This window comes from Rhincodon typus, unplaced genomic scaffold (assembly GCF_021869965.1).
Source record: "Rhincodon typus isolate 14 unplaced genomic scaffold, sRhiTyp1.1 hic_rhity00004767, whole genome shotgun sequence".
NCBI classification, from domain to species: Eukaryota; Metazoa; Chordata; class Chondrichthyes; order Orectolobiformes; family Rhincodontidae; genus Rhincodon; species Rhincodon typus.
The window spans coordinates 1-12,251 of NW_025970405.1; the positions used below are offsets into that span (position 1 = coordinate 1).

At 39.7% G+C, this 12,251-nt stretch overlaps 1 protein-coding gene across 1 annotated transcript; it reads right to left on the reverse strand.

The window, feature by feature from the left end:
- Positions 1-6,535: 6,535 nt before the first annotated feature.
- On the reverse strand, positions 6,536-11,255 carry c1galt1c1 (C1GALT1-specific chaperone 1). The gene has a single exon (XM_048593951.1). It carries the CDS (start codon positions 11,138-11,140, stop codon positions 10,190-10,192), a length of 951 nt encoding a protein of 316 aa, XP_048449908.1. The 5' UTR covers positions 11,141-11,255; the 3' UTR covers positions 6,536-10,189.
- Positions 11,256-12,251: the final 996 nt, after the last annotated feature.

Sequence of the window (12,251 nt, forward strand, 5' to 3'; positions counted from 1 at the left end):
TTTCCTGCTCCTCTGATGCTGCCTGGCCTGCTGTGTTCCTCCAGCTCCACACCTTGTTATCTCAGACTCCAGCATCGGCAGTTCCTACTATCTCCCAGCCTGGGGCTCTGGGTGTTCAAGCCAGTAACATTACCAGTAGACCACATCATCTCCACAGCAATCGGTTATCCCTTCAGTCAAAACTGGATGTCAATTTTGATCTATTGGTACAAAGTACAATGATGATGCTGGTACGATGGGCTGAATGGCTTCCTTCTGCACTGTAACAATTCTATGAAGCACCCAAAGATGTAAGATGTTTAAGGGCACTGAAATTTCACTAGGGAGCTTCAGCATCCTAATCCGAGCCATCTTGCAGAAATCCCACTGTGCCGTTCCATGCCGTACCAAAGGGTTTCTTGTTTTGAGTGCTGCTGCTGCTCATCCCTTCTTCCTAATTTTTGCAACCATCTGGAAATGCCACAACTTTCCAACTTGCCATCCAGAGGTGGGGGTGCCTATTGAAGGGGTCTCCTTTTTCCCATCAGTGATTTAGCAGGGAGAGTATTGCATGCAGCAGTCCTTTGTAAGAGGATTAAGTATGGACAATGACACCCAAAACAGCTTCATTTTATGCCATTTTACCCCGGTCTGTTATGAAAGTGTGAAGTTGAAGCCAGTTAACATTTTAGGAAGTTGCTTCAAAAGTTTTGGTTGCACTTCAGCCCCACTCTCAGAGGGGTGAGGCTTGTAGATCAGAGGATCTTGTCAATCTACTTGGGTTTGTTCAAGATGTACATTAACAGGTCCAGCTAGTAGGCAATCCGGGGAATGGGTGCATGCTGATCATCCTGACTACCTAATGTTCTTTTGTAGCTACTTCACGCTCTGCCATCCTTGAATGTGGAATACACAGTGGCCAATAGCTTGCTTATGGCCTTGCATGACTGGCGGTTTTGGAATGCGTCATCTCCACCCATGTAGATATTTTAATTTACAAAATTTCCATCTTGTTACTTAATGTTAGGGTTACTTTAAGATGTGGTTCTTTAGTGAACTTTGTTTTACTCAGAAGAGTATAGAGAGAGCATTTATTGATGGCTTTTTATTTGTAAGATTGTGAATAAATCTAAGTAAAGATTGAGTTCTATTTTCTACCTTCGATTGGTGGTAAGTTTCTCAATTGTAATTGCCTTACAACTTTGTTACTTTCTAGTTTGACGAACAGTCAATTGTGATACAAGATATATGTACTTAATTGTTACACTTCACTGGGATAGTATGCTGGGAATTAAGCCCCACTATTCCTGGAGTCATCACCAAAGTTTTAACATTTTTAAAAGTACATAGAATTCCTTAATTTACCTGGTCTTTTAGACTCACATAGACAGAAAACACGGACCAAGTGTCTGTACTTAATAAGAATTACTATTTGTTACAAATAAGTAGGCTTTAGCTACAGGTTTAACCATTATGAATCATAGACATTTAACACTACTAGTTAAATTCCTAACCAACTTAAAAAACTCCCCACCTAAATAGAAGTGCAGACATAGTGAAAAAAACTCAAGTCTTATGGACAGAAGGAAGACTGGGAATGCAGTTCAGTGCCTATAGGGTTTGGTGAGATGATCCTTGTGCTCATCAGAACTATTGCTCAACCATCCTTCTCTCGATATTTGAGCTTGTTTGCAGAATGCACAAGGTGATTAGTTCACATTTTTAATAAATCAGATCCCTTTACAAGTTGCAGCTTAGAGCAACTGATGAGGGAAAATAAACTGGCCATCTTCAGGCTTGAGATCCTTCTTACTGACAAGCAAAAACAGCTCCTTTCCTTCCAGAGGTCCAATGGCTTCTGACCTGAACATTCATACCTTGAAACCATTCAGCAACTCGGGAGTCAATCACATTGTTGTAGGCAGGCAGGAGGCCTTTGTCATCATTAAATCATCAACATTTCACAGGCTAATCAGCTACTTGTGTTGAACAAATCTCCATTTACATACTGGTCCCTTATTCAGGCTTATTTGTAACTTGGCTTTTCCCACTGCTTGAACCAACAGCTATGTAAATGGAGCTTACAAAGAGTGTCAACTAACTTGTTTTTAAAAGCGAGAAGTGATCCTTTACCAATCCTTGTCTTTTAAAACAGTTCTTTACTCATTTCAGTCCACCATCAAAAATACATTTAAAGAAAAGGTCTTTATATTCTTGAATTTGGAGTTTAAAATACAAGCAGATGGATGTGGGTCAGTTTTGTGAAGGTTTTTCTTTTAAAACAAGGTAAAGTCATTAGAAACACTGCCCTTATAGCATGAATTCCAAGAAAGCACATTACTGCGATCAATTGTTCAGGTGGTGTTAATGGACACAATATTGAGATTGCTCTTAGTTTTCGTTTTGACTCCAGAAGGTTCAGGATCTCAGAAGAACCAGAAGTTTAGCTCAGAGATAGTAAGAACTGCTGATGCTGGAGCCTGAGATAACATAGTATGGAGATGGAGGAATACAACAGGCCAGGTAGCATCAGAGGAGCAGGAAAGCTGACGTTTTGGGTCGGGACCCTTCTTCAGAAATGGGAGAGGGGAAGGGGGCTCTGAAATAAATAGAGAGGGGGGCAGTGACAGCAGGTCGATAGTGGAGCGGATAGGGTGGGAGAGAAGACGGACAGGTCAAGGAGGTGGGGACGAAGCTAGTAAAGGTGAGTGTAGCTAGTTAATGGTGGGGATTGGTCAGTGACGTGGGAGGAGTGGATACGTGGGAGAGAAGACGGACAGGTCAACGAGGCGGGGATAAGGGGTGGGGCTGCTCTTGGGATAAGGTCGGGGGTGGGGAGATTTTGAAGCTAGTAAAGTCCCCATTGAGACCATTGGGTTATCGGCTTCCAAGGTGGAATATGAGGTGCTGTTTAGCTCAGAAGGGTAAAACATTTCTCATCGGAAGAATCAAGCTTTTTGTTCAGGCAGCAAGTCCCACTAACCAAAGAGTTGTAAGTTGCAGAGCTTCCAAGCCAAGGGAATTTGGGTAAAAATCTTCAAGGTTTTTGAACTGAAAATGCCTCAACCATCTGAACTCTGGAAGGTTCATGTCAGCAAGCTTAGAGGAACTGTAAACCTCTCTCCGGCGTCCAAGGAAAAGAAACCAAGAGAATTCAGTTATGTAAAAACTTGAAAAGTTGATTTAGTGTTGTGAAATATGTAGAAACTTGCTTTTTTTGTGTAACAAGCTGGGGTTCTATTGTTAAAATTGCCAATATCATATATGTTTTTGTGACTAATCGCCATGTTATCCAATTTGCAAAACTTAAGCACATGATCTATCAAGCCGGATTTCATTTTGTGTTCTGACATGAACAGTAATACTATTAGCTGGGATCAGAATAGTTGTACTTAACAATTTTGCCCACAGGAGAAAAAGCTCTCAAAAAAAAAATCAGTTGTAGACTTCCACCCATGATGTAACAATTTTATTTTAAGAAAAGGAAACACATTCAGGCAGAGCATGTTAACTTGAAATAATGCTGATGATGTAATAGAACCTTGGGTTACAGGGATCACTAATGCCTGAAAACCTGGTAACATGAGCGTAAAAGGAGGTGATGGCCTAGTGGCATTATTGCTAGATTATTAGAGACCCAAGTTTGAATCCCACCATGGTAGATGGTGGAATTTGATTTAAATAAAACTGTAATTAAGAGTCTAATGACCATGAAAGCAGTGTCAATTATCATAAAAACCCAACTGGTTCATTAATGTCTTTTAGGGAAGGAAACTGCAATTCTTACCCGGTCTGGTTTACATGCAACTCCAGACCCACAGCAATGTGGTTGATTCTTGACTGCCTCCGAGCAATTAGGGATGGGCAATATATACTGGCCTAGCCAGTGAGATCCACATCCTGTTAATGGATTTTTAAAAATGCTGAATTAAACACCAAATTAAATGAGTAGCTTTCATGAGAGAATAAAAGATGTGACTTGCAAAAAATGTTGCAACCTCTTTATTGAAACATAAACTTGACTGCTGGCTTATATGGTGCAAGACTTAAACTTATATTCTTGTCTCAACAAGTAAATATGAATGGATGTGAAGTAGGCTGTATCAGGAAGCAGTTGTGGTTATAGGCATTATGGATACCGTGGGAGGCAAATCTTCAGACATGTTGTAATGGCCTGAAACTTTGGTGTACAGGGCACAACTTCAAAATTTGTGAATGACACCATTTGCATGAAGAGAATGGTAATATACTTCAGGATGACATAAGCTGGTGAGAATGATGGACATATAGCAGATTAGATTTCATACTGAAAATGTTACATTTTGGTAGGAGGAATTAAGAAAGACATTATTGGGCCAATTCTAAATGGGCTGCAGAAGCTGCGGAACTAGGGCAAAACAGGCACAAAATCATTGAAAGTGAGTGGAAAGGTTGAAAAAGCAATTTACCATGTGTATTCCTAGACTTTGTTGAAGCATGGAGTACAAAAGCAGAGTTACAATGAACCTTTATAAACCACTGATTCAACTTTAACTGAAGTATTATGTTGAATTCTGGGCACAGTATTCAAGGAACGATGTGGAGAAATTGAGGAGGTTGCACAAAAGAATCACAAGACTGCAACACCATAAGACATAGGAGCAGAAATTAAGCCATTCAATCATGGCTCAACCCCATTCTCCCGCTTTCTCCCCGTAATCTTTGATCCCCTTGATAATCAAGAACCTATCTATCTCAGTCTTAAATGTACACAATGACCCAGCCTCCACAGCCTTCTGTGGCAGTGAATTCCATAGATTCATCACTCTCTGGCTGAAGAGGTTTGTCCTTATCTCTGTTCTAAAAGGTCTTCCCTTTACTCTGAAGCTGTGCCCTCGGCTCCTAGACTCTCCTACCAATGGAAGCATCTTCCCAAAATCCACTCTGTCCAGGCCATTCAATATTCTGTAAGTTTCAATTAGATCCTCCCTCATTCTTCTAAACTCCAATGAGTATAGTCCCAGAGTGCTCAAACGTTCCTCATATGTTAAACTTTTCATTCCTGGGACCATTCTCGTGAACTTCCTCTGAACCCGCTCCAGGGCCAGTACATCCTTCCTGAGATATGGGGCCCAAAACTGCACACAATTCTCCAAACATGGCCTGACCAGAGCCTTATAAAGACTCAGTAGTACATCCCTGCTTTTATATTGAACTCCTCTCAAAATAAATGCCAACATTGCATTTGCCTTCCTGACTATTGACTCAACCTGCAAGTTTACCTTGAGAGAATCTTGGTCTAGAACTCCCAAGTCTCTTTGCACTTCAGACTTCTGAATTTTCTCCCCATTTAGAAAATAGTCCATGCTTTTATTCTTCTTACCAAAGTGCACAACAAGGATTGGCGTGAGATGACAGATGTCAGTAGTAATGATAGATTGCAAAATCTTGGGCTGTTCTCTTAAGTATGTTGAGAGAAGACTTAAGAGTTCAAAATTATGTCCTGTCTGGTAGTAGAAAATTTGAGAACTAGAGAACACCAATTTAGAGTGACTAAAAGAAGATCCAGCAGTGATGCAAGAAAAAAAATGTACTTAATGTGGGAAGTGGAAGTAACCAAGTTGTTATTTGAGAGATCCAGCATGGAACAAACAAAAACAGGGCGAGCAGCCTCCTTCTGTGCCACTGCTTGAAATTTATGAAAAACTTGTTCGTTAACTGTCAGTCATCATTAACTGGCATTATCTTCCTGGCAACACCTCTATTAAAGTCCACTTGCCAACCTATCAACATCCTCCTCCAATACAGTAAAAAGGTGTTTTCTTTTAAATTTCCACAAATTATCCTGATGTGTGCAAGATGAAAAGTTTCAACAAAATGTGCTTTTTCAGGAATATTTGGTAGTACAAAAAAAGTATGAATTTTTAAATTCATAAAAGTCATTCACAAAATTCAGGTTCTAAAGAAACTTGGGATATATAAAATAATGTATCATTGCATCAATATGATCTTGTGATTAATTTCAAAATAACCTGTACAATGTGCCAACATAATGGATTTCGACATGCAAAAGTCTCAATCAAGAATACTAAATTACTATACATTGGATATTAGCAACTCAGGCTGGTATTGGTGCACTTAATTGCTCACTAAATAAATTATTTCAACAAAAGAGGATTTTTTTTGCCTTTTGTCTTTTCCCTAGGGTGGGATTTCAAGACTAAGGATCACATTTTTAAGGTGAGAGGAGAAAGATTTAAAAAAGACATGTGTGGCAACTTGTTTTTTTAAAACAGAGGGAGGTCGTGGGTGGAACTTGCAGAGGAAGTGGCAGGGGCAGGTAGAGTTACAATGTTAAAAGACATTTAGATAAGTACATGAGTAAGAAATGTTTGGAAGGATATGGACCAAGTGCAGGCAGGTGGGAGTAGTTTAGTTTGGGATTATGGTCAGCATGGACTGGTTGGACTGAAGGGTCTCTTTCCGTGCTTTATGACTCTATGACTCTATCCAATTTTGAAGAGTGTATAGTTCAGAGTTTAGCATTCAGACATAAAAGAAGAAATCACTCAAAAGGTGTTCATATTAGATTTATTATTTCCAAAATGACTCAATATTTACACAATTAAATGATTTAATAGAAAACAAGGTGGTTTTCTCAATACAAATGCATAAGAACATAAAAATCAGGGCAAGAAAGGACCATTAGACTCCCAAGGATTATTTAAAGTGTTGATAACAACAATCTACAAGTAAACACATCACATGATGTCAAAATGTGATACTCAAATCATCAAATGAATTGCATCAATACCAACACCACCAGCTGCAGTCATAGTACTTCACTCTTGTTGTACTGATCAAGATGCTCTCTCTAGACACAATCCACAGTCAGACAGGCAAATACATTTTTATATGACTGGTTCTACATACAGTTTGAAAATTCCACATGCACTTTGCTGAAATCAGAGTAACAGATGAAAAACATTAATGGATAGTATTAATGGTATAATAATGTGGTCCACAGTCCAAGTCCAATATTTACAAACACACTGCATTCAACAATTGCACACCAACACATATGCAGATTGGCTATAATTACCTCATGTCATACTTGGCAAATATCTGCTTTTGAGAAACTGTTCCTCAAAATCATGGAAAGAAAAATAGCTGCTAAATCACATTAGAATTTATGTTTGAATCTCAGCTAATCCATAAATAAATGTAGAGAAGAAATATTCAATTGATATTCACAATATGCTAAAGTGCTTTAATCTCAGCAACATTGCTTCCCCTTTTATAGCCATACTTTAATATAGATGTTTAAATTAAAAATCTGTATACACTTCCTTTCTATATACCCTACCTCAAAATTTCATCCAAAGATTTTCCATTATAAATTTCTCTGTCCAGGTATATAATGAAAACTGCTGATATAAACTTGGCGTACTGTAATTACACCCTTCTCTGTCCTGGAATAGTGATGGAGAGCCTTGGTTTTGTGTCCCCAACTGCAGTTTGCAATGCTGATAAATATAGGTAAGCTCCACTCAATTAAACATTTATTTCCAAAATTTCCAATTTTGCTGTTTAACTGTGAATAATGACAATATAGGTAGGGCAAAATGGATGACTTTAAACTAAGGTCATATTCATAAAACTTGATAAACTCTTTTACCCTGGTCCATTTGTGGACTGCACAACACCATGACAGTGACTAACAAAATATTAAAAGGTACTTTGTACATGCACACTTCCTGTACCACACTTGCTTTTTCTAACAGTTTGCTGGACTGCCTGAAGTTTATTCATACACTAATTATTATCTTTGATTGTGGCCTTGGTTCTCCAAGATCATTGGTGCTATGCTCAATGCATGATGTCTACTTGACTTATTGTAGTTCCTTCTAGACCACCCCAATCACCATTGGACCACTTTTAGGGGAAGGAAAGGAAATACAGGTTTGAGGGAAGAGGGAGAAACAAGAGGTGGCGATGAATAAAATATGAGATAGGCAGGTAAGTGAAGAGAGGAGTTTGAGAGAACAATGGCAGAGAAGGAAAATGAATAGGTGGTGCTTTAATTTGTTTTGTATATGATTGTGCCTTTGGACTTTTTAAATGTATAGCAAAATAAAACAATGAACTGTGGATGTTGGAGATCTGAAACTAAAACAGAAATTGCTGGAGAAACTCAGCAGGTCCGGCAGCATCTTTGGAGAGAAAGCAGAGTTGATGTTTCAAGTCCACTGCCTCTTCATTAGAATGCTGCCAGACCTGCTGAGTTTCTCCAGAAATTTCTGTTTCAATGTAAAGTATATGTTTGTTTTGGAGACTTCAAAAATTCAGTGTTTAATGACTGTACGAACAGGTGATTCAATTTTTATGTGGTAATTTGCAGTTCACCTCTGACACATGCAGAGTCCTCAGCTAAATAAGATTGGATATCCTGGTTAATTAACCTGAGGGAAAGCTACATAATCACATTTGTAGTTACAAAGTCAATAAGTGTGCATGGTATGTTTGAATAGCTAATATTTGAATAAAATGTGCAGCTTAGAACATTGTAGGAGGCACAAGTGATCTCAACCGTCATTCACTTGAACTTAGAGATCAAGTAAAGGAAAATTACAATACAAAAACTAGGAAAGTTTGAACAGATGCTATTTCATAACTACGTTATAGTATATTCTTATCAATATAACTCTTTGCTGGTGATACTTTTATTTTCAGTAAATTTCTGTGTCCAATGTGATGGATATCATACCTGGGCAATGAACCTGGGAATTTTCCAGTTTTATATCCACTAACATCACAGCAAGTGCAGTGAAATTCCATCTTTGGTAAAAATAAAATTCCCTTACTCAGACAAACACCAAATTGTATAAATAATGTTACCCTATATCACCAAGCACCCACCCCCCTCCCCACCCTTGCACCCAGCAGAAGTGATTACATCAAAAGATCTTTTCAAAGCTACTGCTCGGTTGCTCCCCAAAGAGAATTGGTCCCAACAGGCACATCCTGAGATCAAAGAGGTACATTCCTGTTGCTAAGTGAATCTTCTACATTACATTCCTGAAGTGTCTTCGGATATTTTACTAGTAATATAGATGCTATATAAACACCAAGTGTTTTAGTTTGTCAGATATTTGTAAATGTACAGTTATTTCTCTTAAGTAATGAACGTTACCAAGGTCAAAAAACCTACAGAAAATTAGATATTTCCCCACTTTTACATACAAGAACATCATTCTGCTTAATAATTGTTACTGTCTAGAATTAGGGGCAAGTACAATGCATAGTGTGTGATGAAAATTGACACAGACAAGTGACAGAACCACACCAGCTGCAAAATCTATGCATAAAAATCGAAGTCCTGAGGCATTAATCAAGTTACTGATATCACATTTAAGAAAATTACTTTTGAAAGTAGCAGTAAATTTACACAGATCAATTGGCAGATTAAATTGATGAAGCAAGTTTGCAGGTTAGAACTTTAAATTGCACTTATCAATATGCAAACACCAATCAACACTAGCGATTAAACTCTATTTGTCCTCAGCATTGCACTTTTTTTTTTAGAAAGAACAGTAATAGATTGTAATTTCAACGTACAGGCCAGATCCACCTTAAAAAAAACTTGCGTCACATTATACAATACCCAGTATCCAAACTAACACAAATAACACAATGGCAGATTCACATATGTGAACGACTGAAATTTTTCTTGAACTTCCGCAGTTCAATATTCAGTCAGTACGGTTCTTTCATGATGCTCAGAATTCATCACCTCAACTACCAGTGGCATGCCTGTAACCATCAGCACTAACCCTAACTCTTGTTATGCACAATAAAAACTCAGGTCTGAGATAATAAACGATTGTACAACTGAGTGCTTTTTCAAAGCTCTCATAAGCATTTTATAAAAATGTTTGATGCTTGTTAAAATGTTTCACTGAATCCAAGCATCATCTATTTTGCCATTTAGTAACTGAAACTGGTTCCTGTTAAACTTGCTCTTTAAGCAAACCTTAAATGGTGTATAATCATGAATGTTTTCGGCAAAGTCGTTAGTTACTTCATTTTAGGCTTGACATTGAAGGCACATTTTTAGTTAGAAACAGTAAGAGATTTTACAAAACTAGAAGAGCATTCTAAACAACAGGAGTGTTTCCTTTTCAGATTTCATACTTCATATCCTGCAACGTCTCTATCGTAGAAGAGGCATTTAATCATTGTCAGAGTCTACAGGTGGCATGAAGATCAGTGCATCGTTAAATATATGCCCGTAAGGTCGTAGTCTGTAAACACCATACATCAGAACATGCATATGATTAGGTGACTGTCCATGAAAAGTGATGGCTACATCAGAGCAACATCCTTCCACAACTTCACTTGGGTGATTAGACATTGCCTCCACAACAAGGGTATTTATATTTTTTGAATTAAACAGTTCTTTTCCTTCATTATCTTCTGCATTATCAGCAACAATTCCTGTGTACTTCAGACATACTGCAAGTTCCTTTTCTTCAGACATCTTCCACAGCAAACTCCCCTTTTCTGGGCATTTCACAGGATCATCAAGAACCCGATGGAGTCTTTCTAATGCTTCTATACTTAGGACCACTCCTGAAGAAAATTCCACGTATTCCAAATCACCAGACTTAACTGAATGGCCAATATAGAAAGGCTGTTCTGGATCTTTATTCAGCAAAAAGAATTTAAGATTTTCAATAATTGCAAACGTAGTTGATTCTGCCAGGAAAAACCAGTTATACTCATCTTTGAAGTTCTCATATGCATGCTTGAAAGCTTTTCTGGTCTGGATCCATTTATCTTCCGTTGCAAGGCTGACTGATTCAAAGACTTTTATGGTTTCCGGGCTGTAAAAGACAGCTTTATCACAATGTTTGCTCCATGTTTGTACCACAGAGGCCCAGTAGCCAATTTCTTTGGGTGTAACCATGATCAAACAAAGAACACGGATAGTGAGACTGAGTTCCATACGCTTCGCTTCGGGCAGCTTGAGCAGTTCTTCCTTTGAGGGAGCTTTGAGGCTGTGTTGTTCGTGTCTTTGCAATTCTCCACCTAGCTTCGTGTTACTAAAAAGGGTGAAGACCAAACAAAATATTCCACCCAACATCATGCCCTTCATGAATGAACTGCCTTCTTTTATCATCTTTGCCTTTAATTATGAAGGAAAAACATAAAGTCACTAAAAAAAATTTGTCAACATATATTTTTAAGTTGCAGCTAAATGTAAAGAAACCTTTGGTTTAAAGAGCCAGGCGGAAGTGAAAAGCCAGCCCCAGACTCCGAGAGAGAACGAGTCCCGAGAATGATACAACAAGGTGCAGGGCTGGATGAACACAGCAGGCCAAGCAGCATCATAGGAGCAGAGAGGCTGATGTTTCGGGCCTAGACCCTTCATCAGAAAAGGGGGAGGGGAAGGGGGTTTTGAAATAAATAGGGAGAGAGTAGGAGGCGGATAGAAGAGGGATAGAGGAGAGGATAGGTGGAGAGGAAACAAACAGGTCGAAGAGGCGGGGATGGAGCCAGTAAAGGTGAGTGTAAGTAGGGAGTTAGGAAGGGGACAGGTCAGTCCAGGGAGGACGGACAGGTCAAGGGGGCGGGATGAGGTTGGTCGGTAGGAGATGGCGGTGCGGCTTGAGGTGGGAGGAGGGGATAGGTGGGAGGAAGAACAGGTTAGGGAGGCAGGGATGAGCTGGACTGGTTTTGGGATGCGGTAGGGGGAGGGGAGATTTTGAAACTTGTGAAATCCACATTGATACCATTGGGCTGCAGGGTTCCCAAGCGGAATATGAGTTGCTGTTCCTGCAACCTTCGGGTGGCATCGTTGTGGCACTGCAGGAGGCCCAGGACGGACATGTCGTCTGAGGAATGGGAGGGGGAGTTGAAATGGTTCACGACTGGGAGGTGCAGTTGTTTATTGCGAACCGAGCGTAGGTGTTCTGCAAAGCGGTCCCCGAGTCTCTGCTTGGTTTCCCCGATGTAGAGGAAGCCACACCGGGTGCAGCGGATGCAGTGTACCACATTGGCAGATGTGCAGGTGAACATCTGCTTGATGTGGAAAGTCTTCTTGGGGCCTGGGATGGGGGTGAGGGAGGAGGTATGGGGGCAGGTGTAGCACTTCCTGCGGTTGCAGGGAAAAGTGCCGGGTATGGTGGAGCTGGAGGGGAGTGTGGAGCGGACAAGGGAGTCACGGAGAGAGTTGTCCCTCCGGAAAGCAGATAAGGGTGGGGAGGGAAAGATGTCTTTGGTGGTGGGAT

What these genes read in the sequence shown, in the direction of transcription:
- c1galt1c1 (XM_048593951.1), bottom strand. Translation starts at nt 11,140, where the DNA reads ATGATAAAAGAAGGCAGTTCATTCATGAAGGGCATGATGTTGGGTGGA.